Source organism: Ptychodera flava, chromosome 18 (genome assembly GCF_041260155.1).
Source record: "Ptychodera flava strain L36383 chromosome 18, AS_Pfla_20210202, whole genome shotgun sequence".
In the NCBI taxonomy this organism is placed as follows: Eukaryota; Metazoa; Hemichordata; class Enteropneusta; family Ptychoderidae; genus Ptychodera; species Ptychodera flava.
The window spans coordinates 36,202,231-36,229,504 of record NC_091945.1 but is presented as its reverse complement, the minus strand read 5'-3'; the positions used below and the strand labels follow the sequence as shown (position 1 = coordinate 36,229,504).

Genomic DNA, 27,274 nt, shown 5'->3' with positions numbered 1-27,274 from the left:
AAAGTCACCTGACATTAAGAAATTGTCAATATGGCGGACAATGGTGATCGGCCCTATATATATTGTTAGCGAAACTGCTTTAGCCGGCATGTTGTAGCTCAACTCAAATGTGGTAAACCAACTTTCGCTTTTGTACATGACATACTGATTTATGAATGATAAATATAGGGTAAGTGATTAACATGAGAATTAATGTTAATGTTCTCTGTACCAGTAGACATTCCAAATTGCGCGCAAGAGAAGCCAAAAAAATCCGTACGTCCATGTACATTGTACGTACAGAGCTAGTGTATTTAGTTTTGGCTGCTCTTTTGCGTGCTAGAGTTGAACATTCATCGACTAAGATAGAAATGCTAGCTGTTGTTGTACCTTCCATCTCGGATAGCAGAGTCATCGTTACGCGATCGTTTTTTACATTACTCAACACGATTGTCAGCAGACATGAAAACTCGACAACAACGCCACAATCACTCGATTGCCGGTAGTTTACACGTGTTCTAATGACTGAAGGCTTTCTAAGGGATCCAAAGTACAACTCTGTCGGAATTCATAGGAATGCGATGACATCTTGTTGCAGATGTATGGTTCTGTGTTAACAAATTAATGTGGCATCGCCATATGGACATCGCAGGTTTCTTCATAAAAATCATTGACCTAGATTCAGTATGATGAATTTTAGGTGACCTTGAAAAATCAGTGATTTAAAGTTGTGCAAAACATAGCTAACAATTTACAGAGCTATGTCTTTTTGGATTAATGACGTCAAATAAGGTCAATAGTGGTGTTATGAATGTAATGTGTGTACTTTTGTGTATTTACCCTCATAATTTTAATACTTTGACCCACCACCTCTTGGACTGTAGAAAAATAATGTTGTCATTGCCAACATTTTATTGAAATGAGTATTATTTTATGTTTTTTTTTTTCATCAGAAGTAGATAATTATCATGGCAACAGACTTGACAAAGTATAGATGCAGGAAATGTCGACAGTTCCTCTTTGATGATCGGTGTGTAGCTCCTTCCCATGGTGCATTGGGGCCATGCGGTGAGAGAAGTACATTGTGGTACCTAAATGATGAAAATGATGATTTTTTACCAAGCTGGATTCAGAAACAGATCAATCAGGTTTGTCATTTCACCTGTTATTGAATGATCCACACATGGTTTCCTTTTCCCAAAACCAATTGTTGTTATCCAATGTTTCATATTTTTTGTGAGTTCAAAATGCTTCAACAAACAGCTGCAGTGATTATTAAAAATTGCTGTGAAGAGCAATTATGTTCTGGATGAAGAGATGTCACATGAGTTTCCTGATTTGTTTATTTTTTTCTCCTTCACTTAGAAATAAATAGTTTTGGGAAGAAGATTTTATTCTTTGTTTACTGATTTATGTCCCACTGAGAATTTGTCATATACAGTCAAACGTGTATATAGTGGTAACTCAAGGGACCAAGAAAAAGAGACCACTATATTGAGGTGGCCTTTCTATAGCGAGTGGGTTGGCATTACTTTCAGTGAAGGTGGTGTGCTGAGTAATGAATTTAGGAACAGATAACAGGATGCAATAATAAAATTCAATAAACTAAATCTGTTGGAAATCATAATAAACCCATTTGTTTCTGAAAGCTTGTAATGCGGATGTAAAACAGGTCAAAATAGACTCATTTCTTGCTTCCAGTCTGAGGATTTGTTTGGCTAGAAAGTGGTAGTTTACATATCTTTAATGTAGAAATTTGATCAAGTCACCATTGTTGATATAGAAACCAATACACAGGAAAAAACAGTGATTGAAAGTTGTGCAGCCACTCCCTCGCCTGAATTATCAATGCCGTTTGTGGTTTATAGGAAACATGATTTTATTGTCTTTAACTCATTGTCCACCATTTTTCTTTGTGTTACAGGGTAGTTGGACAAAAGGCAAGATTTTGTGTCCCAAATGCAAGGGAAGACTTGGGTCCTATGATTTCATTGCAGTAAACATGTGCAGCTGTGGTGAAAGCAACACACCAAATATACAGATATGTAAAAGTAGAGTGGATGTCAGCTTTGACCAAGCATTATCCAATAGGATTAGCACAACTGTGTTGCCAAGGAGACAGATGAATTTGAATTTGATGCTGGACAATGATGAAACACCCCTCTACCATGAAAGATTTATGTTTGCTGATGATGTCATAATTCCTAGTCAGGAAAGTGCTGCTGCAGTGCAAGACATTACGACACTCAGTGGTACGGCAACTGCTGAGGATGGCAGAGTCACTCAAGATCAGGTCACATTTACTAATTCTCATGACCTTCTCCTGGCTGGAGTTAGCCATTTTGAAAATGATAACAGAGATATAATATCTCAGCAGCAGCAAACTGTTACAAATAGACCATCCACAGATATCACGGTGCAGCCAAGAACTCATCGATCCATCAAACGGCAAAGTGATCCCAGCATGGGTAATTCTAACTTCACCATGCAAGAAAAATCAACACAGACCCATGAAAGTATAGAGTCAGTTCAAAGCTGCAGCCATGCTCAGTTCAGACAATCTGTCGGTGACACTTTGACGGGTACTGAATTTCGGGAACTTCAGCAACTTTGTGAAAGTTTCGAACAGTTTGATAATCACCAAGATTCTGTCAATGAATTCAATGATTTGTCTAATACTATGCAAACAAACCAAGTTGCACAGACGCTGCTGTCCGCAATACCTTTGGTGCTACGTAATGATGGAAACCGAGATGCAAATGATGAAGACTCACATAGCGTGAGGCAAATGAGCAGAAGGAGACGAAAAAACAGGTTACGACAATTGAGAAGGAGAGCCAAGAAGAGAGGAAGATCTCTTGATGGCAGAAGTGGTTATTCAGTTCTACAGGTAAATTATGTGTTGTAATGTAGGTCCTACAAGCTGAGTTGATTGCTTTGTCTGAACAAACTAGGTCATTGACCTTGTGTCAAAAGGTCAGCGTCTCCTTGCACAAAGGCTCCTTGTTAGATATACCGTACTGTATAGAATTTATTACTTCTGAGTCCTTGTAACCGCAAGCAACAACATGATGTATTTTGATGAAGTTTTGTTCATTCAACAGAAATTTAGTTGAGTGGAAGAACACCATAATAGAATAAAAAGTTCCTAAATTTTGATAGAATCAGAATATCATGTGCTACATGATGGAAAGATCTCTGTGATAATTGTTGTGTAAAAGATATTTTTGTGATCATGTACATTTGATTTTGGTTTCTCACTTTCTGCAGTCCCTATATGCCAGATGATAGACAAAAAGTGTGACAAGCTTAGCCAATATTTCATTTTGTCAGCACAATCCTTACTTCCTGCAGAGATTGAGCATGTGTAGATCCATCAGTCATGTGATACCCATAGATCATGATCACAGGAGAAAACTGAATCTTCAATTTCCCTTCTATGTTCGATGAAGCTTGTTTCAATTTGACCACTATTCTGAATTTTCCCCATGCTTTAAGTAAATCTGAGGAGTCAAACATAATTTTCCCAAATTAACAGTTACTATGAAGGAAAAAAATCCAATCTCTTCGTAGAGCAATGTTGACTTACCGAAGCAGTGGTATATCATGATCAGTTTAAGATTAGTACGTCTCTGAATCTGTATGTATAATGGTCATTTACATGTTTAAAATGCCTTTAATATCAGATTTTAAATAACTGTTCTTTGAATCAAAACATTGACATTTTAGTTATTTTGTAGTACAAATTTGCCACATGTGATATCTAGCAGACTTTGAGTCTGTCAGTTTGGCCAAAGTAGTTGCATTTTCAAATGTGAAACAGGAACAATATATTCATGTATTTTGGGGAGAGATTCGAGAAATTTGGTCCTTGATATACAAATCATATATTGAGAGACTTCCTTTGCGTAGAGACATTATCCAGTAAACCAAGAAATACTGAAATCAAGCTGATTATCCCTAAGGATATATGGCTTTTTGCCTCTTTTAGCAATAATCTTCTTTACTCTGAACCTTGGGAACTGTCAGGATTATGGCACAGGCTTATCAATGGTTAAATCCTTTGCACCCATCTTGGATGTAAATCTCTGCATGATGTCATAGGTTATCACTAGTCAGATTTCAGAAGGCCAAAATTGAAAATTCTGCAATGGTTTCTGTCCGTTCAAATTTCAACAAATAGATATTTTTCTAGTGAGTTAGAATTGCTTTATTTCAATCACAAACCCAAGAAACTTAGTCTCAAAGGGTATACAGATGATTTACTAGTCAAGGGAAACACTTATCATATATTGCAATGAAAACTCATCAAGCTTGTAACACATTCAAAGGTAACCTAAATTTCAGTATCAGGTATGTAGGATGGTCGATTTCAAGCTTTCATTTAAATCCCTACCAAAGGTACATGGGCTATGCTAGTCACAGTGGTAAAGTTGTATATTTTGTTCATCCAGATTCCTAACTAATAGATCAAGGTTATTCCAGCTTTCATCTCTTTGCATTCATTTACAGCACTTGATGCAAAGTATTTTAAAACCTGCAATTCTAGGATCACAGGACATCTCATAAAAAAAGTAATACTTCCAGAAATTTAATAATATTTCAAGTTTCAACTTTTGTTTTCATATACATTTATTCCACTTATTTAGTTGGTTTCTCCATAGACCCTCTCGAGGGTCTATGGTTTCTCAAAGATATGATTTCTTAAAATCTGCAAATTAGGAAATTTAACTGTGATGATATTGTAAAAGTGGTTATTGTCTAACAGTAGTATGGTACCTTTATAATTATCTAAATCATTAAATCAGATGTTCTAGATCTGAAATCATAGTGAATCAAATTGGGTCAAGATTGGACTCCACTCGTACAAACTAGTGTAAAGAAGTGACAGTTTACGTCATGATATTAGCATAAATAAATCTAACACTCTCTCTCATAAAATAATAATAGTCATAGGATTACATCTCATGCATCATTGATTTTAACCGGCTTGTTTTGTCAAAACACATCTCACTAAAAAATACCCATGGAAAGTCTTGTAGCTACATTAGATATAACTTTTGGTGTGTTGTCCAAGTTTTGAAATACAGATTCATTTTCTACTCCCAAAATCATGTTGAAATGGCAAGTGTTCATATTGTCGACACAACCTGCATAGGTGTACATGTAGTGTCCAAATTTATTGTTGATAACTGAATTGTACAGCAGTCAAGACATTGTTGATAACTGAATTGTACAGCAGTCAAGACATTGTTGATAACTGAATTGTACAGCAGTCAAGACATTGTTGATAACTGAATTGTACAGCAGTCAAGACATTGTTGATAACTGAATTGTACAGCAGTCAAGACTATAACGCATAGTTACAATAATGTTGCATCTTGTAGACAGTCTATAATGTTTGCAAAGCTAATGCTTCCTATTTCAACACACTTTCATTGAGAAACGTTAGAAAATGTATTGGTTTCTTAAAACTGAAATAATGCAAAAGCTAGAGCTGTGAAGAAATGAGAACGTATTTTCACATCTTCAAGTTACAAAACAATCTATGTCAATGCTTTGACAATTTTTAGTCCTTTGGGCCAAAGGCCCAAAGTACTAATGTGATGACGCGGCCTCTGTTGTTGCATACAGTGGGCCGTATGCTGTGGACGCAGGTATCTCAGAAACGCTTCAGTAACTTTTTCTGAAATTTGGTCTGGTGGTCACTTGGGCATGTATCTCAAACGGTCTTTTTTCTTTTTTTGATTGAATCATTTTAAAGTCACTTTTTTAGCTTTTTTCTGAAAACCACTATTTTCACTTTTTCCTCAAAACCACTGATTTGATTATTGTGATGTTTGGCATGGGTGTTCGTATAGTTGAAATACCGTCAGAAATGTTCAAGATTTGGTGATACATGCCTCACATTATTTTTAAACAATATTTTTATCCATTTTTATTTTATATTTACTTGATTTTGCCTCACTTTCGCTAAAGCTACCGTCTGCGCATGCGCACAACTGTAGGACAAAATCTGAGTTGAAGAATCGAAACGGACGCCACCTTGTTTCTCGGTATGGGCACATTTTTGGTAAAGTTGACAGTGATGCACTTTTGCAGCTGTCGTGTATTTTTTGGTACGAAAGGCAGCTTTGATCGACTGAAGAATGATGGCCTCCGTAGGCGATAAACACCGGTACTGGCAGGCATATCAGTTCTACTGAGGAAGTAATCCACTGGCCCGTATAGGTCAGGGGCTCACTTAGGGGAGAACCACTTGATTTCTGGGGGGGGGGTATAGAGGATTTCGAGGAAAAAAAATTGTCACCAGGTGAAATAAAAGAAAAAAATTAAGCCTGTAATGGCTTGAGAAAAAAATATTCTCATAACAGACAGAAATAAAAAAGGAATTGTCACAATGCTGTTGAAATGAGCAAAATTTTGGAAACTTCATTCTCATGTATTCTTTGCTGGCATGCTGCCAAAGGCACGCAAATGTTTTTACCACAAGTAATTCTTATGTGTTTTCTTCCAGCACTTATGATATAAGCATTCACTACTTTACACCTAGGTGCACTCGATGTTTTTCTTCCCTTTTCTGACCCAAGAAATCATGTTTCAGGATTTCTGTTGCAATATCTCAATGGTATAGGCAATATCTAGATGGGACTATTTGACTTCTGTAAATCGAAAAAATTTAAAACACAAGATAGGAGTCAATAAACTAGTGTTAAAACCAATACATTATTCTCTCAATATAAATATGTTTATGTTAGAAAGATTACAAGTTGACAAGGAAAATTGAGGAACAACAAATATAATGAAATACAATGTGTGAGCCTTGTTTCTCTGACCACAAAAGATAACATCTCCCTGAGAACATAAAAGGAATTGACTGTTTTAAAGAAAAGCAGGTATAGTACTGATCACAGTTGATTTGCTAAAAAAGTGTTCTATAATTTAAAGTTGTATATATAATAGACTTTCCATTTTGTTTGTCATTTGTTGGAATGTAAAATGAATAAATAAAAACATCCTGTGATATGTGAAACACTGGCTTAAATTTGAAAATTGCACTGCTACTCCATCCATTTGAAAAAAAAAATTGATGCAGGTCTGACTGTAGAAATCAAAAAATGCTGTCTCTCTAACAAAAAAAAGTTCCCATACCCACTTCCTGCATACCCCCCCCCCGAAATCAAATGGGTCTCCCCTTAATATGCGCATGCGCACATAACAAGTTAGCGTTGTTTTTCGAGGACTTTGAAAAAAAACACCCGAGGCCTTCATGTTTCTCGGTCAGTTGCGAATTTTGACGTTTTAAAGGTTTTAGCGTATATTTGATTGCTGTCATGTATTTTTTGGCACGAAACGCTCCTTCGATAGACTGAAGCGAGGCAACCCGACCGGCGGCCCGTACTAATAGCTGGGTGAGAGCGAGGGAATGCTCTGTCCTTCTACCTCCGGCCTCCATGTCATAACAAACTAGCGTCTTTTTATGTTGATGTACTGTCCTTTCGACACAGCGATTCCTTTTAGTTTTCTGTTGCTTATTTTGGGTAATTTCGACAGTTGTGCATTGATTTTGACATCATTTTTGACTTCGATCGCTAAAGTGTGTGCTTTTAAAGTTTTATGTTGACCGATTTACTAAGGAAGTACGCGCACTTCAGAATCACGGCATAATCCGACATGGTAATTTGGCATGATCATCAGATCATACATGATCCGAGATTGCACTTTAGCAAGGTCACGATAACTAATGTTGTTTGTTTCACTGTCGTTTAATACCTATATTTCCACTAAAAGACCATTAGAATTTCCTCCTGGCTACTTTGAAATCGTGCACTGGCATGCATGTAGTTGTCAACATCACTATGCTTGTTTGTGGCGAACAAAAACCCATCGGCAATCGCCACGATCTCAAAAGCGTGGCGACAGCTGATTTCGTCGAAATTGATAAAACTAAGCAGTCCAAATATATGCTAAAGACAAAATAAAAAACTCTTTATTTAAAGCGCTTACTTGAAATTGTAAAGGAAGACAAAATATTACAATTACATTCTCGCGATCTCCATGAACTGGCCTTCCGATCACGCTGATACTGAGATCATGGAGGTAGTGCTGAGCTTTATCACAGTCGTTTGGAGAGCTATTCAGCGCTGGGACTATTCGCCCCATAGACGAGTGTACAGAAGCGAGAAATTTCTCGCTTCTGTACACTCGTCTATGGGGCGAATAGTCCCAGCGCTGAATAGCTCTCCAAACGACTGTGGCTTTATTGACACAATATTTCATATCGCAGTATCAAATCAAACTGATTACAAAATCCCTGGATCAGCGATATTTTAGTGAAATTTCCACATTAATCATAACTTGTGAAAAGTAAACGTGAAACAAAGACGTCGTGTATGCTGTCGATCGACAGCATTGTGTGAACCATAAAACCAGCTGGCATGGCATGTGATAAAACCAGCTGGCATGGCATGTGATAAAAGCAAGTCGACATTGCAATATCAAACGGTCTACATCTTGTGAAAACAACGACGTAGCAGTGAAAGTTGTAATAGTAATCGGTAAAAAACTCTTCACTGATGAACTGATAATAGCGTCAAACAATGAAATTGCATATTTAGAGAAGGAAAACAACGTCTCATCGTGGCCTTGAGTGAGAATAAACATGGATGTAAAAAATAGAACAATGGCGGATGTGCGGAGTGGGACTATTCTATTTAGGTAACGGGGGTACGGAGGGACACAGATTCATGAAGGTACTGGCAAAACGTGCCATTTTCCTAGCGATGCTGTCGCGGGAACTTCAATGTCCCATTGTTGTAACACCTTTTCAATAGTTTTTCTGATCGGAAAAGTAATTTTATTAACTGTAATGATCTATTATACGCTCATCACCTTTCTGTATCGGGGTTTAACCAGGGTAAGAGCACATAAAGTAAAGTGAAGTAAGCCTTTATTGAAATCCTATCCCCATTGGGGATCTTGATCATAAAGTGCAATACAGGTTTTGCAAAATCAACAACAAAAGAGTATATATAGATGAGGATGTAACATGTTCATCATATTTTACTCTTTTTCATTTTTATTTGGTCTGAGTTCAAACAATTTTCCCAAATCACATAATGATGATTTGTCTGTTCTTGAAAAATGTTTATAAGGTCTTGTGTGTCTCTGAATGTGTTTTTACAAATGTTTTAATTAGTTTACTTAAGGCCAAAAAAAAAAAAGAAATGTTTTCTGGTCAGGCCTTTCTTAAAAAATGGTGGCGGCGACGCGGCTTTTTTTTTTTTTTTTTTTTTTTTCCTCCTCCTCAAGGAGGGAGCAGGGTCAGTTAAAGCGCCAAAGCTTAGCGGCTATTTGCATAATCATTTGCATATCATTAATTTATATTTGCATATGGATGTAAGCTTGCACATGCATCCACACATACATGTACACTCACAACAAAATGCAATGGTAACACACAAGTGTGCAGTTTGAACATCATGGAAACTCTTTATTCCACTTAAATAAATCATCACAGTATTGTAATTACAATTGCAATTAAAACAGAAGATTCAGATTGAAACTTTGAGAGCAAGAAATGGTTCGTCTGATTGGAGTTTCATTAATACATAGGCCTATATTGCTAATAAATTGTCAAAACTTGCCAACAAAGAGGAAAATTCACAAATTTAAGCTTTACACAATTCAAATGCAATTGAGTTTTATATCATTTTTGAACGACAAACACCGCGAATAATTTTTCATCACGGGGATAGATTTCAACCAGCGGCCCCCCCCCCCCCCCCACCCCCCCCCCCCCCGCATAACTTCTACTTCCACTGAACATCGTCGTTCGATTCTTGATTTTAAAATACCACCAAGATGATCACAAGACATGAACTAAGTACAACTAGAATCCCTCGAAAATCAGGTGTAAAATCTTTCAGAGAACGTGTCGAGTCTGCAGAGTGGAACCACACGCGACGCCAGGATCAATGTCAACACGTTATAAACCTGTCGACCAACATGGCCGCCGCCATATTGAAATTTATGCAATGTGAACTCGATCGCGATCGTGATCGTACTCAGACAAAACTCATCATTGTACAATCATAATCAACCTCACCAGTCAACTCTTGTTTCTTTTGCGGTCCATTTCATTGATCAAAGCATGGGAATGTGATCAAAGGCCCTGCTAGTGCTACACCGCTACCTCTGTGAACACTTGTCCGCGATGTATACTGTCTTTGTTGGTCGTAGTAGTCGTTCTGGAATGAAAATTTGTGAACAACCCAGCCGATTCTTCTATTGTTTTAACGTTCCTCTCAACACTTCCGGACAACTTATCCGATGCATACCATACTTCACACCTTCCACTCTTTCACCAGGTTAAAGTTGCAGTGAGCGCTTATGTGTAGACAATGCATGCATCAGCTGGTAGCTACGCAGAGCGTGTGAACTAAGGATGGCGGGAATATTTTAAAGCGTAGCGGGGAGAATCAAAGCGTAGCTGGGGGGGGGGGGAAGGCGAAAGCGTAGCGGGACCGCTATGGCCTGGGGATAACACTGAGTTTTATAGTTTTATCAATATAGTAACATTTAAACTGTTCATGCAGTCACTGATCATGTGCCCCAAAGAATTTTCTTTCTCTTCAGCCGTTTTGGTTTGGTGCTATAGTAATCAGTATGTAGTTTGCCACAGCCGCGGGCCTCAAACCAGGAAAAAAGGGTGACGCGCTGTTGTTCAAGTGACGCGCGCGCTGACCAGAAACATTTCATTTTTTTTTTTTGGCCTAAAATCATGTCTACTGTGTGGCTTATGAAAGTTGCGTGTGGCTAATAAAATTAGGACCAAATTAGCCACACTGAGTAAGTGTGGCTACTAACTTGAAAATCCTACCGCTAACCCTGATTGTATGTCCTTTCCTGCACTACATAATTCAAAATTAAATATTGTTTTTGGCCTATACATACTTGAGGGGTAAGCTTATTTAGTCTCATACATTAAAGATGCACTGTTGACCTACAGAGTCCAAACTTTTTATCATTGTATTGTAGATAGGTATACACTCCAAATACTAAGTACAAGTGTGGTGAGTGTAACAAGCAAATGTTTTTTAGTCAATGGTTCATATCAAGGTTGTTGATACTTAGAATCCACACTTGAACTTATGCTGGAGCGGTAACCAACCAGTTCAAATAACTTTCATTTATGTCAAAACAATTTGACATTTTGCCAAATTTCACATTTATGGCAATTAATAAACAGTAAGGAGGTACAAAGGACGTCGGTGCCCCCGGGCCCCATGTTTATTCATAAAAATTGTAATTGTACATGCACTCCCCCTGATGAGCTGTGTTGTAGTTTCTTCTAATAATTTGCATGTTTTTACCAGGAGATAGATCAGCAGAGGAAGACCAGGATTCTTCGTCAGATTCTGAGAGTTATGCTTAGACAACCACTGTTGCCCTGTCTGCTTAGATGTGTATTTTAAGCCCCATGTGTGTCAGCCCTGCAAGCATATATTCTGTGATCCGTGTCTGCGTCAGCTGGCACGGGGTAATCCTACAACAACACTGTGTCCGCTCTGCAGAGAAGTTATCAGACACGTCAAGCTTTGTAAAGGTGTGTGTCTTGTGTTTTCTTCCATTTTGACATTCAAACCATGCAACCATTTCTTGATAAACCACTATTTTGATGGTGAACTCACTGCTAATCTGCTTTAAATCTTGATATGACTGCAGGCAAGTTAAAGATCATTAAGTTTCAAAATTATTAAGTTTCATAATCAGCAAAAACCCACAACAGAAAAGGAGTTTGACATGTATTCTGTAGTTGACTGATTCAGCTTTTATTGCCTAAAATTAATATTGTTCAATATGGCTGTGTATTCGCAATATGAGTAAATGAGATCTTTGTCAAGAATAATTGAATCTTGTGAATTGTCTGCTAGCCATCACTAACAATCGTCAGTCAGTCGTCTCATCATTTGCAAAAGAAAAAAATCAAACATTGGTGGAACATTTTGGTATGATCATTTTATAATTGTCAAACAGCGATACTTTTAAAGATTAGAAATCCTTGAGACTGTCATATGTGGAGCAAGTTCAACATGAAATCTCTCCAAGTATAATGTCAATTCTACTGCCATTGTACAAATTAAACTCATAGCTCTGGTGTACACATAGACTGTACCGCATATAAAAGCCATTTGCTAGCTTTGTTTTGTTGGATACTTTATAAAAAGCCAGAATCTTTTTGCCAGCTGGATTAGAAAGACACTTGTAATGCTGACAATGCAAGAATGCTCTCTTCCAAAATGTGGGATTTATTTGCAAGGCATCTCAAAACGGGATGATTTATTCAAGCTAATTCATAAAAGTTGACTGTTTTCCATAAGAAAAGGAACAAGATCCTTTTATTTGATGCTATTGTAGGCAGTTTGTGCTGCAAAAGAAATAGTGCATCCTTCTACAGATAGAAATGCTGTATTACAGATATGTCTGTACATGTACCATGTACCAGTATGTATAAGGTGTGAATACAGCAGTTGTCTAGTATACTCTGACAAAAGTTTGTTATCAAGATAGTTGCAAGTGATATCTAGAGTCATTAGAACAAGAGTGCAGAAAGTTAATGGTTGATGACAAAGCACCATTCAGTCAGCCAAACAGTATAACTAATATCCTTGATAAAACTACCTATTCCCAATATACCCTGTCAGGAAGTCCAACTGTGATGATCGCCTCATAACAATATTATTCAAAACTTTCAGCAGAATAATTTTATTTTGTGTTGATGTTTGGCCATTTAAAGGGGAAATTGAGATGCAAGGGTTAGGATCATTGTACTGAGATCTTTAATCACAGTTTCATCTGTTTGTTGATTGCTAATCAGATCTTGACACCACAGTGAAGACATATTACCCAGTGGAGTATGTTGCAAGAAGACAGGCAGAAAGAGGAACTCTGAACAGCTCTTACCCTTTACCTGGATCTCCTGAGAGGGGTTTCTGGACATCAATGTTGTTTCGAGAGGCACCAGTACACAACGCACAAAGAGGCAATCAGTTCACTGGTTATGGTGTCAACTCGATGACTTTCCCTTCTCCAAATCCTCAGGATGTCATGATGAATGGATTTTATGACGTACCTAGGGGGCTTACTTTGTTAGGGGTCACTCTGTGGATGGGGATTTGTTTCACAGTGGTGTTTATGGGATATGCGATTGCTGTGTTGACCTCTAAAAAGTAACAGTTTGAGGTCAAAGGTGAAATGTCAAATGAAAATTAACATGCACCTCCCCGTTTGAGATATCATACATTACATGTATTTTTTAAAATAAAACTCAGATGGTTTCAATGGAGAAAAATGAAATCATATGTAGTGAACCAGCATTTCATTTTAGATCTTGCAGTGCAGTCAGAGTCTTGAAATTGTATTGCATTTTTTTCTACAAGAATGAAAGCCACTCACAGATTTAAAATTCACAAACAATGGGAAGAGAGCAACAAATGACAAACATTTTTAGTATGAAATAGTGTGTGTTAAATAACATGCCTTCTGCATAACTGTGTTCAATTCTCAATATTTACAAAGTTTGTAAATGAGGAAGAACTTTCAATGAGGTCATTAATTATGAGCAAAATAGCCAGTGAGGTTCTATTGACTGTCTCACAGCTGATCTGAAATGTCTTCCTTCAAAACTGGGTCAGTTTACATATTCCTCAAAGGAATTCAATTTTGCATTTTTTGCAGCTGAAAGAAAGTGAAGGATGGTCAGTGACAACAAATTTCAGAGTGATAAAATTATTAACTATCAAAGTATTTCTTCAACTAACATGGCATTAGGCTTTTTTATCCATTCATTTACAATACATTAAAAGTCGGGTTCTGTTCTCACATTTATCAGGATTTTCTTTATGCATATACTAGGCCAAATCAGATGAGGCTCAGTTTTATTGCCGTTTTGAGTGCCTTTCCTGCAAGTGCGATGGGTGAAAATGTTGGGGGAGATGTTTCTACAATACAAGTCCCACCCTTCAGGAATGTATGCATCAGTTCTGTGTTTCTCATTGCTTTCTGAAATATTTTCTATGTGACCAGTAACTTTTATCACTGCAGTGGATAGTGAGATGAAAATTAAAGGTTTGTTTTTTGTCATGAATTCCTGACTGACTGATCCCGAGATCAAATTCAAAGGCAAATACAATATTATATGATGGCCCAACTCACCAGTTGTCATGGCAAATTATCATTCATATTTAATCTCTACCCCTGGGATACGGTGTTAGATTATGTTTGAAAGTTTTGTGTATGGTGTTCAGAATAGCAGTTTAACTCATGTCTGTCCATTCATACAGCAGATTTCTCATTCTATCCCAAATTCAATTTGTCAGTTTGGCATTCATTTGCCAAAGAATTGTTAGCGTCATGACTTGGGTAGCATCATGACTTGGTATGCATCATGACTTGGTTAGTATTGTAAATTTGTTGGCATCATAACTTTGCAGTGTGTCATGATGCCATTGATATCTTCCATACATCTTTATGCACTGTAGTGTTGTTTAAGACCCTATGTTTAGGTATGCAAAATGTATTATTTTTTCATGGGGCTTCAGTTGGAAAACTGCACCATAGAACATATAAATTCTGTAGAGCTTGTAAATATTAAAAATGTTCTAGAGCACTAAAATTAAAAAGTGCTGGACAGATCTGAAACTCAAAGATTTACATGTATATGGTCAGTGTTTTTTCAAATGATAATAAATGGGTTATGTGATCAATAAATTTGAGTGTTTACATAATTATTTCTATACTCCCTTATACTTGTACCTGTCAACTGCTTGCTTGTACCAGGGCACAAACACAGGTCCATGCATTAGACAACAGGGTATTCTGACTTTGAAAATCATCCTATCTCATTCTGAATACGGATCAAGTTGCATGACAGCATTGTGCTTAGAGTATATTGGAGATCTGCTGAGTCATAGTTGAACATTTGTAGTATTGGTTCTCAACATGGAATGTCAAATATCACAGAGAATGCAAGTACTTACTCTCTGAGATGTTAAACAGGTAAGAGGCTGGTGAGGAGTTCTACAAAGTTATCTCAATCTTTGCAAACTCAACCGTACAGAAACTGTCATGTTAGTTTGATTGACAAAGTGTCAGGTTTCTGGAGCACTCTAGGAGCCTATCAGTGTTCATAGAGCTACATCATGTAAATGCCTATTGAGCCAATCAGCATGTGTGTCTCGTAGAGTTACTTTAAATACGCATTGAGCCAATCAGCATTGTGTATCAAAGAGCAACAGCTACAATACCCAAATGACAACTTGCAGAAAAGTACATCTTTACCAGATGATCTGTGATGGATTATTTCTGATGATTAGTCAGTAAAACAGTGAAAAGTCAGTAAAACAGCTAGAAAACAGCTAGATTACATGTCATAGTGAAGTGGTAAGTTCCATTGTGATGTTTCATGGTACTCGTAACAGTGCATGTACCACAGACTTTTCTTGTCTGTGCATGTACTATGGGTATCGATGCTGCTATTTGGTGGGACTGTCTTCACCTTTGATGTCTGTTTGTGTTCAGAATTTCTTTGATACAGCTGAACTAAACTAATATAGGTCACTTTTTATCACTTTTTTAAAGTAACAGGTTTACTATATTTTCACCGCATCACCAATGAGCAGCAGACAACATCAGTGCATCTCAGTACTCTACTGTGCACAGTGAGTCTACACTAAAGCCAACAGAATGCTTTATGGATGTTTAATTGACAAATGAAGGAAAATCCAAGCAGTGCACTACACTGCACTGTAATGTGCTGGTTTTCATTCTGCATATTTCACATTTGCTTATCACTGTTCCAAAGCAGAACTCTTTCAAACAAAATTTTTTCTAAAAAAGCAGAATTTTCTGCAATATGTTGGCATTAGAATAGGCATAAAGGGCTGATAACTAACCATTATATAACACTTATTAATGGGCCTGAGCAAGAGGAAAGGCAAGTCAAAGTGTTCAGTTCCACCTTGCCCGTCTCTATTTTTGGCTATCCTCTTGTCCATAGCCATTAATAACATGTCGCCTTCTATTCAACTTGTTTGTGAATTATTTTATGCATCTAGGTATGCTGTACCCACTCACGATGTCTGAGTCATTTCCACCATAACTTTATATATTGTGGTTGTGATACTGATTCATGTCAATTACCCTCTATATTTCTTTTTACTGGCTCCATGATGCAGTGCATGCTGGGGTATTCAGAGAGTACCTTACTCATAGAACTTTCTAGTCGTTGGGTAGACGCAAGATATATTACTCATATGACACTATGGCAGGTATACACCCACCCTGACCTATATTTTTGTTGTTGATGGAAACAAAATACACGAGATATTTCTTGGGATTGCAAATTTATGACATTCTTGTACAGCAATCTGTCGTACACACAAATCAGTGTGTTTTGTTGTTTATATTGACTATAAAGGTGTATACAGTTTCTGGAGCAGCCACAGCAATGCATTGTGGGATACCCGGGTAAAGGTCTACATGACATCCCTTACAAGGCGTCAGTAGAGTATTCATAAAAAGCATGGAACCAACTTTGTATTTTTTAACCACAGTACTGTTTTTATTGAAAGGTATAAGCATTTTACTTTAACATTCAATAATTTCAGTACATACATTTCATTTCAAAAAGGCAAATATCATGGATGGATAAATTTGTTGAGAAACAAAGAAATTCTGGAAACAAATTGGTATCGCAAAATCTTTCCAGGATATCGTACCAGTAAAATAGAAGTGGGAATACAGTAAATACATTGTTCATTTACAACACAGAAAATTCTTTGAAGAAACTGATCAGGATGGTTTCTCCACAGAATCAATAACCTGCATATCACATATCATTCCACCCTGTATCCTTGTATGAAGTCCTACCATATTTGAAGAAAACTAGAGTCAGACCAAATCGTCATGGATGGGTAAGTACTTTACAATCATGATGGATGGCAATATGGAAAGAAATTTTCTATATTCACTTGCATTCAAGATAATATTGAATAATGTAAAAATTTCAAAACATGTTGAAGACATCCTGCTTGATATTTGAATTCACATCACAATAAATGTACTGTTCCTAACTTTCAATAGTTGTGGTCTCTCAATTAATTTTTGTATTTCTCAATTTTGCAGCGAACTGAGTGTGTCTTTTGAGCAATGAAGATGACCCTTCCATCTTATTCTTCTGCTGATGAGCAGTGGCTAATTGGAAGTATATACATGTATCTGATTGGTAGACTGTCATTATTTACAGCAACTTAGAAGGTCTGAGGTTGTGGCTGTTGTGTAGCTGATTTGCCGTTCAGAATGATTCCATGATGAGAATGAGTTTCACGCCACCAACTGGCCTCAAAAGTGAATGACTTCGCATTTTGCTCAAACTTTCCTTAACAAGTCATCGTTGATGACACAGTCCCCACTTGTTAATGGGTACTTTGATTACAGGTCCTCAGAGAGGATAGAGTCCTCTTCATTAGGTCTATGATAAAAATACTTTTGAATAAATTCGCTTGATACATGTCTGAGCTGTAGTTCAGGACATGAAAGAATCTTAATAAAATGGCCACATGGCGGCCTTATTGGATCGTATCACAGAACAAATCTATGTGCATATGTATGACAGACATCCAGCTCTATGGGTTTGCTCAGAATTAGATATATGCATAATTAATGAGGTACAGTATGAAGCATCATAAGGTGTCCCATCATACCATATATGAAGGGTGTACCACTTGTGGTTCCTGAGTTATGGACAACTATGTATATTTGAGGTCAAAGGTCATCGAGGTCATATGACATTTTGTCAAAAACATTGTAGTGCTAAGTTATCCCTATATACCAAAAATCAGACCTCTAGCTCTATTTGCTTGCTCAAAATTAGATATGCACATAACTAATGAGGTACAATTTGTGGCGTCATAAGGTGTCCTGTCATACCATATATGAAGGGTGTAGCACTTGTGGTTACTGAGTTATGGACAAATATGTATATTTGAGGTCAAAGATCACTGAGGTCACATGACATTTTGTCAAAAAATTGTAGTGCTAAGTTATCCCTATATACCAAAAATCAGACCTCAAGCTCTATTGCTTGCTCAAAATTAGATATGTGCATAATTAATGAGGTAAAATATGTGGCGTCATAAGCTGTTTCCATCATACCATACATGAAGGTGTAGCACTTGTGGTTACTGAGTTATGACAAATATGTATATTTGATGTCAAGGTCACCGAGGTCACATGACATTTTGTCAAAAAAATTTTATTGCTAAGTTATCCTATATACAAAAAATCAGACCTCTAGCTCTATTGGCCCGCTCAAAATTAGATATGTGCATAATTAATGAGGTACAATATGTGGTGTCATAGGGTGTCCCATCATACCATACCGGTATATGAAAGGTTTAGGACTTGTGGTTACTGAGTTATGGACAAATATGTATATTCGAGGTCAAAGGTCACGTGACATTTTGTCAAAGTGTCTGAGATATCTGCGTGAACGGATGGACTCATGGATGGACTCACGGACGGACATGACCCAATCTAAAAGCCCCCTTGACTTTATCTTTGGGGACTAAAAACTGTGTAACTGCATCCTTTTTGCAATATGAATACGATGAGAAACTAAATTTTTATTTTTCTTGGCCTTATACATGGGAGTCTATGGACTGCCTTATACATGGGAGTCTATGGACTTCCTTATACATGGGAGTCTATGGCCTGCCTTATACATGGGAGTCTATGGACTGCCTTATACATGGGAGTCTATGGACTGCCTTATACATGGAAGTCTATGGACTGCCTTATACATGGGAGTCTATGGAGGTGAAAACTAAAAAGTCCTCTAACACGGCCAAATTTGATCGCATTGTGAAACAAATCGATGTGCATCTGTATGAGGTAGGGTACTATCCTTGTACCAAGTTTGAACGAAATCGCTCCAGGCGTCTCTGAGATATCTGCGTGAACGGACGGACGCACGGACGGACGCACGGACGCACGCACGGACGGACATGACCAAACCTATAAGTCCCCCCCGGACGGTGTCCGTGGGGACTAATAAAGCTTTCAGCCACTCTCTTCCAAATCCAAATAGGAGTCACCATGTAAAGGTGGGTACTAGAGAACAAAATTACTCAACACATTTAACGATATTAGAAATTCAAAAATGGCGGCCATTCCTGTGTTAACTTTATGGAGAAAGACAAAATTTTAGATTTTTGAAAAACTAAGATAGTAAATATTTTTCTAGCTTGAAGTGCTTTATAATGAGACCCTACAAGAGGTAGACCAGAAAGGAATTGTTTAAAAATATGAGTTCAAATATATGTGTTCCCGAGGTGCTTTCTACCTTATCTGTAATTACAGATGAAAATAGTTTGGACATTAATCATTTACACAGAAAGATTTACAACATAAAAGATGCTTTTATCAGAATTGAAGGCTTGTTATGAGAGGCTATGGATACTTTCTTTGATATTTCTTGACATTAATGAAGAAGTTTACGCACATTTTGCAAAAGCTGTGGCAATCTGCCAAAATCTGATATTCTTTACCCATATTCTGTGGACAATACTTACAGTATACAATATATTCCAGCCTTTGTTTCCATTTTTGCAGACATACTGTCCTGGAATGTGACATTGTAATAGACAATGGACCTTGGATTTATGTAGACATAACAAACAAACGAACTTGTAGTCTTCATGGAAACCCAAGTATGACTGTATTTTATTAAAGTTTCAAAAATTTTACAAACTATTAAAATAACTAAAACTGGCTTTAAATATGATCTAAGCAAAGCTTTTGGAGCTTAAAGAAGAATGCAGTTTGTGTGTTTTGGGGTTCAGTTACTGAATCAAGCTACCAAAGTAGCAGTTGTCAGTTATCAAAACAAACTGGCTGGTTACGTAGATTATAACTCTTGACTATGTACTGTATTCTTGTTTTTCTCTTAGTGAAATCACATGAGATAGTTTCATGTGATTTTCATGTACATATATGGGAATGACGGATCACTGTAACACGTCAGTACTTTTCAGCAGCCGTCAAAACAAAGCATAGTTAACAGCTATATCTGGCATAGAGAGTGAAATAAAATAGGTTTGAATTACATCTCTTTAAATAGGGACACTGGTCAACAATGAAACCCACTATCTACAGTTTGTCTAAAAATTTACCTGTATCAATCCTAGAGAAATTTTAATATTATTTTTCAGCATTCACAAATTTACATAAATAGACCATCTTTAATAGCACTCATCGCGAATGTCATTTTTTCTCTCATTAGTATGCATAAATAGATATTTGTCCACATTTTCTGCATAAACAACGAAAATAAAACCTGATACAATGGCTACTAAAAGTTACACAAATTCGTATGAATTTATGGCTCAGACTACAAGCTGCAACAATGGCCTCACATACAACTAAAAAACTTGTCTGAATTTTAGGCAGCATTGTCCAAAGTCATGCGCATGCAGCTATATTTAGTAACAAACCTGAAATCGCGATCAACGCTATTGGTAAAAAAATTCCCATTTGTTCCGAACACTGGGTGATATCATGAGCCACAAACACATTCACAATAAAAAAAACACATCAATACAAATGTTCAGTTCCAAAGACATGACAGAAAATAATGTGATTGTGTACCAGCCTGCTCTTTAGCAGCTACTACATCAAAAGTCAATGACAGTTTTTCGAAAGTGTGTCATTTAAAATTTAGCCTCCTTCAGCATTTATTACCAGAAGAACTCATAGTGGGCATCAAACACTGTACTAGGAGGAAAAAAATTACACTGTCACGCATTCTGAGCTTCTCTGAAGATAAATTATACAAACACTATACGTGATATATTTGTCATGCATTTGCTTTGACATAGTATCTGCAATATAACTGCTATGTGGAATATAAAAACACAACCATCATTTTTTTTATAAACAATATGATAACAACAGAATGCTTCACAAGCTGCCTGTTACTTCATAGATGTGGCAGTGGATAACTTTACATTTGAATTCAATAAGTACTGCCATGCATCATACTCCAACTCTACATCCATGCTACACTTGAATTCTAGATCATATGCCTGTCTGTACAATTACTATCAATAAATACAATACCCTGAGTTGCACATTAAAATTTTCAACATATATTCTTTGGAAAACGCTTTGTTGCTTAAATCTTTCAGCTCACAGGAACTGAACTCCAATGCTGAGATTTTCAATGATAAGACTTTATATATTCCATTGAGCATTCAGACATTTATGTCTGTATAAAACAGGAACACAGGTACATAGACTGTAACATATAAACTTCATCAACAGCTGCCAATAAAACAGTACCAAGTTCAGCTGAGCTTACGAAACCCTACTAGATCCATGTTTAAATAACAGGAGACATATGGATACACTATTTTGTAAAGTTGACCCAAGTGACAGCATTGGCTCTCACATTGTTAAATTTATAAGTAGATTCTGAAATATCAAACACATTTTGTAACTTGGGATTTCTATGCTGATTCAACGACATACTCACATTCACAGACTCCCAACAACTTTGGTTTGAAAATTGACATTGTACTTCCTTCAGAAACTCTCAGTAACTTTGGGTTTAAAGGCTGATTTTCCTCAAAAACTATCCGTAACTTTGGGTTTGGAGACTGACTCTGGACTTTCCTCAAAGACTTCAACCCCATCTAAGCTGGACAATAAAGTGGGTGTATCAAGCGGTGTTTCAGCACTGTTGCTGGCAGCCTCAAAACTACTCAGATAGTCATCCACAGTGTTCATGCTATTACTTGGTGAATGCATTGTGCTTGAAGAATTAGACGCTGGGTTGCTAGATCGGTAGAACTGTCCTTCTTCTGTACGAAGAGGCAGAGAAAATGGTGAAGGCGTTATTCTCTTTGGTGTGTAAGTCAGTAACATTTCCTTTGAACATCTGGGGCTTGTCAGTGCCTGGTTTGGACGCCCGTCTGTCAACTTCTGAAGGAACTCGTCAACTTGTCTCAGAGAAAGAGAGTTGTGTAAAGTTTCCAAGGGTCGAATAGATGGCACCATGGTATATGTGTCCATTCCTGTACAATAAAAAGTATATTGATTGTCAGAGCCCATTTTGGTGAGAAACACTATGTTAATGAGGGTAAATTACATGAAAAACACATGTACATACACACCCATAAACCATAATAATGTTTTGTTATGAATACACTACTGGGTGTTCCTGACGTAGATGTAATTATCATAAATGGAGCATGGAGATTAAAAATGGAACTAGATCTACGACACCAACTTATGATTACAACCACCCAAGTCAGTAAATTAAAGAGTAGAAAACATTTATCTGTAAATTGTTTACATCATAAGCATATGTGAAGGCGACAGCTCATGTCCCATTGGCTACACTTGATATGAATTTGCCTTCACCTGCCACTTGTGGTTCAATATCTCTCAATACTTGCCAGATCAACGTTTAACCCGATCACATTTGAATGTTGCTTTACTTTCAACATCTTGAATTGTCATCCAAACAGGAACTGTTTGAGACCGTACAGATAGATCTGAAATAGTGTAACTGGTAAACTGCAAATCTAATGACTTTTAGTGACATAGACGCATGAAATAGCAAAGATTAAGTGTACAAATGGCTGTGGCAAGCCATATCATAATGCAAATACACCTAGGATTCGACAAGAACATGATCATAGTCTAAACACCATCATATCTGAATATTTATGGCTTTGAATGAGCCTGCAGAATTTCATAAATAAACAATCTTTTTGGTTGAACTATTTTTTTATGTTTTACTGAAGGTGTTATGGTCACTTCTGTTCATGGTTGGAGTACATGGTTTAATTGTAGAGATTGGTTTTCATTTGTAGAGACAGAATACCATCATAGTGACTGACCGGCAACAGTTTAATCTCTTTTCTGCAAAATGCAATTATACAAATTTCCCAACAATTTCAAATGATGGATTCTACAACAACTAAAAGTCAGAAAGATTTTAATCTCAAGCTTGTATGTAGGTATTTTTCAATTTTGTTGTTTGTTTTGTTGAAAGTGACCACGACTATGTGCATTGAACTTTACTTTCAAGAAGTAAAAGGCACAATGCATGTTGGATTAAAGGTATACAGTCATCTGCTATCTAAATATGCCCATATATGGTCAAAGGGACGTTCCTTGGTATTCAAAATGCCCATGCGATGGCACTGTTTTTAAAAAGCAGCCACCCGCTTAAAATCTGTGATTGGTAAGATTTTCTCTTTCCATGGTAACTGGCAAAATTGGAACAGGTGACAGTATACTTTTAACCTTAAAGCTTTGATAATTGAAATCAAATACATTAAACCATGTCACAGTGAGTGGATGGATAATAATGGCCTTGTGAAAGTTCATAGAACTACAGATGGAAATGTCACTGACTCTTTAAGATCTGTTCTCCAACCCTCTTATCCCTGTCATTAACACCAGTTTGTTAAAATGACAGAAAAATGGGGAAAACAAGTTACTTCAAGATCTATGAGTAGGAGTTAACCATATGGTGATGATGACATATTGTTAATCACGTGTTGAGTGGAATATTGCCTAAGACAATACAACTACTTAGGATTTTTTGCTTCAAACAATTGGTATTTTTTGTCAGCATTGGCACAGATAGAACAGATCAAGGCTGTCAATGTTGTCAATTACAAAGTGTCAAAGGCATGGGTGCCTTGAGGTTTGACCTTTAGTTTCTGTTCCTGCTAATCATTTCATACATGTAGTCACCCTTCTGAATCTGAAAACAGTTAGAGATTTAGTCTGCTCTGAGATAACACAGACAAGAAATATGCAAATCAAAATCCGAATCTGAAGACATAGTCTGCTCTGAGATAACACAGACAAGAAATATGCAAATCAAAATCCGAATCTGAAGACAGTGAGAGATTTAGTCTGCTCTGAGATAACACAGACAAGAAATATGCAACTCTAAATCTGAATCTGAAGACAGTGAGAGATTTAGTCTGCTCTGAGATAACACAGACAAGAAATATGCAACTCTGAATCTAAATCTGAAGACAGTGAGAGAGTTTAGTCTGCTCTGAGATAACACAGACAAGAAATGTGCAACTCTGAATCTAAATCTGAAGACAGTGAGAGATTTAGTCTGCTCTGAGATAACACAGACAAGAAATATGCAAATCTGAATCCGAATCTGAAGACAGTGAGAGATTTAGTCTGCTCTGAGATAACACAGACAAGAAATATGCAACTCTGAATCTAAATCTGAAGACAGTGAGAGTTTAGTCTGCTCTGAGATAACACAGACAAGAAATATGCAAATCTGAATCCAAATCTGAATACAGTGAGAGATGTAGTCTGCTCTGAGATATCACAGACAAGAAATATGCAAATCTGAATCCGAATCTGAAGACAGAGAGAGATTTAGTCTGCTCTGAGATAACACAGAGGAGAAATTTGCAACTTTTAAAGTCTGACAAAATAGAACCAGAATAGTAAGATATATGTATACTTGATGTAGTAACTGTTATAGCTACATGCTTTTCATAAACATTTCACTCAGGAAACAGCATATTAAATATATCACATTGACATAGTATTAAGCAAATCTGTTTAGAATATAATTTACAAAGTCTCTGAAATGGTCAATCAATTATAGAATAAACAGTACTATAGTGCAATGAGCATTTATCAGAGTGAGGTGTATCTTTGACAAGTGACAGTAATCCTTAGTTTAGTTACTCTCTTACATAATAGTACAATGATATTAAACTTACAGAGGCCTGTACAATTCAAATATGCAACACATTTGAAATGTTTTGACATTTATATCTCTTTTGGAATTTCTGGGGGGTTGCTACACTAATTATTTTCACGCTCTCCCTGACTCTAAATAATGTTGTGCTGCTTTCCATCAAGAGATATACTGTATGTATTTGTTGTTTCAAATCACACACACACTGAAGTTAGAAATAGAATTTTGCGAAAATTGGATGCAAACATAACAGTGACTTTTAAGAAGTCACTGAAAATGTAACTGATCAGTTTTAAATCTTTTAGAAACCATAAAAGGTTCAATATTTTCACTCATAGCTTGACACTGGCCAAATTCCTCAGCCATCCCTCAGATATTTACTAGATAAGCTGGCAAACATTCTCATGAAAAAATTTGCTTGTAAGTGAAGGGACCCCGCCTCGGTGAATCAAAAAATGTATGAACAATGAAATCTTATTATGATGACTTGAGATGATTGGATCAATAAATGAGACTTTTACATGGACTTTTATTGGAATACTCAAACAAGCTGTACATTTCAACAAAAAGGCTCACCCGGTATCTGAAGACAAAGATCTGAAAAAAATAAGAAAATTTACTCTTTTTTCAAACAATTTGCAACCAATTGTTAGGTTTTTATGAATTTTATAAAACTAAGAGCTGGCATCAATGAACTGCTTACTAGTTGTCATCAAATATATGATCACAATTGATTAGAAATGCAAATATGGGCAAGCTTTTTTGCCACCGCTGTTATTTCCCCAAAGCTAATTTTGCATACCCCTCAGTTTGCGACTAATTGTGTAAACTACCGATGTTAGTTCACTTAAAGATACTGAAGAATGTATTTACACAGCCTGATTAGTAGGCTCCGATTAACCAGCAGGGAAATAATGGTTATGCCTGCCACTGGCCTTCAATCAATACTCTGTTGCATTGTTTACTTTTTTGGTATAAAATCATTAACATATTTGAAATGTCAAGCAAAGTCATTCAAAATTAGTGTGACAATCAAACAGCCCAGAAGATCACAGCAACACAACTCACCCTGACACATATCACTGAAATACGTGACTGTGACACACATGATTGTGACATGACTGCTTCAATTCACTGTGACATACATGATGGTGTCATACACATTCACTGTTGGGTATAAATATCAGTCTCCCTTCTGTATGTTGAATTTCTGCCATTTCTGAACTTTTCTGCCATGAGTACAACATATTGTAAAATATACACACATGAAAATGGCAGAGCTGTGTATCATAGCAGCATATTCAACTGTCTGAACAAGATGTTTTGACTTCCTTGAAAAGGACTTATAAGATTCTAGCGCAATAAAAACAGATGATTTCACAAGTAAATCTCACTGAAAAAGAATCCTTTACAGCATTTTCCAAGATTTAACTTTCACAAAGAAACAACAATATGTGTATGCAAGGATAAAAAAACACTGACAAGGAGTTGGACAAGCACGTTCAGGAAATCCTTGCTGATTTTCCCAACTGTGGTTACAGGAGAATGGGTGGATAATAAAACACTAGTTTTTGACTTATACCTATCATCTTGTATATAATATACTTCCTTTTCGAGCGAGTTTCATGAAGATACACATTCAATCATTGTTCTAACAAAGCAAATACATAGATGGCTTGTTTATACATATTACCTTACCCCTGTCAGGGTAATAATCTAAGGTTTATATGTGTATATGAACAATTACTTCTTAGTTTCCAAATTTTTGATATCTCATGCTGGCTCAATTTATAGCCAAGTCATGGTACGAAACAAAATTATAACATACAAAATGCACATACATAGAAGATGATAGAATCTTTAAAGTGAGTACCCTGGATAAGTTTGTTTCGGTAACTATATCAAAATTCTAAATTGAAATGAATGTGAGAACTTAACATGTATTCCACAAAAAAATTTTCCTGAGTAAGTTTCATATTTTCAAACATGAATGCCGGTATGCAAAAACACTGTAACACTTAAAAGACGTAGCAATGGGCAGACCAGTCAAGGCTACAACAACAGAGGTAATAAATGGTTTTGAATGTACAGAGATCCCATGATCGCAAGGGATATCCTATGGATTGACCCTGGTAGAAGTGACGACATGTACTGCTAGATCAGCAAGGTTAGTATTACATTAAGTTAGGTTGGTCGGTTTATTCACGCTGTGGTTATGGTGGAGAAAACACTGCAGACAACAGCACTATGGAAGAGTACAGGGCAGAACAGTGCTGGATAGGACAGAGGGCAAATATAGTACTTTTACTTTGCTTGCAAGAGTTGTAAAGGCCATAGACTGATAAAAATTCTGAGGATGAAGTGTTAAAAAACAAAAAGATGACTAATTTTTGATATAGAACTAGTTGATTTATTGAAACATAACAGTTTATTCATTGAAGTAATTTGAATGTAAATTTAATTGACAATTAAAAG

General features: G+C 36.6%; 2 protein-coding genes across 16 annotated transcripts in view; one reads left to right on the top strand and one right to left on the bottom strand.

Annotated features, from left to right (window-relative positions):
* Positions 1–14,688, top strand: LOC139117486 (uncharacterized). Its single transcript, XM_070680634.1, has 5 exons — positions 1–169; positions 933–1,127; positions 1,904–2,869; positions 11,358–11,587; positions 12,860–14,688. The coding sequence occupies exons 2-4, from the start codon at positions 948–950 to the stop codon at positions 11,454–11,456; spliced, it is 1,245 nt and encodes a 414-aa protein (XP_070536735.1). The 5' UTR covers positions 1–169; positions 933–947; the 3' UTR covers positions 11,457–11,587; positions 12,860–14,688.
* Positions 14,689–19,736: 5,048 nt separating this feature from the next.
* The window catches only part of LOC139117485 (inositol hexakisphosphate and diphosphoinositol-pentakisphosphate kinase 2-like), a 64,593-nt gene continuing 57,055 nt past the window's right edge, over positions 19,737–27,274 (bottom strand). For 7 of the 15 annotated variants that reach the window (XM_070680619.1, XM_070680620.1, XM_070680628.1 and 4 more), the window contains 2 exons: positions 25,376–25,396; positions 21,490–22,115 (listed from right to left, as the gene is read on the bottom strand). In XM_070680619.1, coding sequence (XP_070536720.1) covers positions 21,667–22,115; positions 25,376–25,396 — 470 coding nt within the window. In that variant the 3' untranslated portion in view covers positions 21,490–21,666. Of the gene's footprint in view, positions 22,116–25,375; positions 25,397–27,274 lie in introns of all 15 variants that reach the window. The other 8 variants (XM_070680626.1, XM_070680630.1, XM_070680631.1 and 5 more) reach the window with 3 other exon arrangements.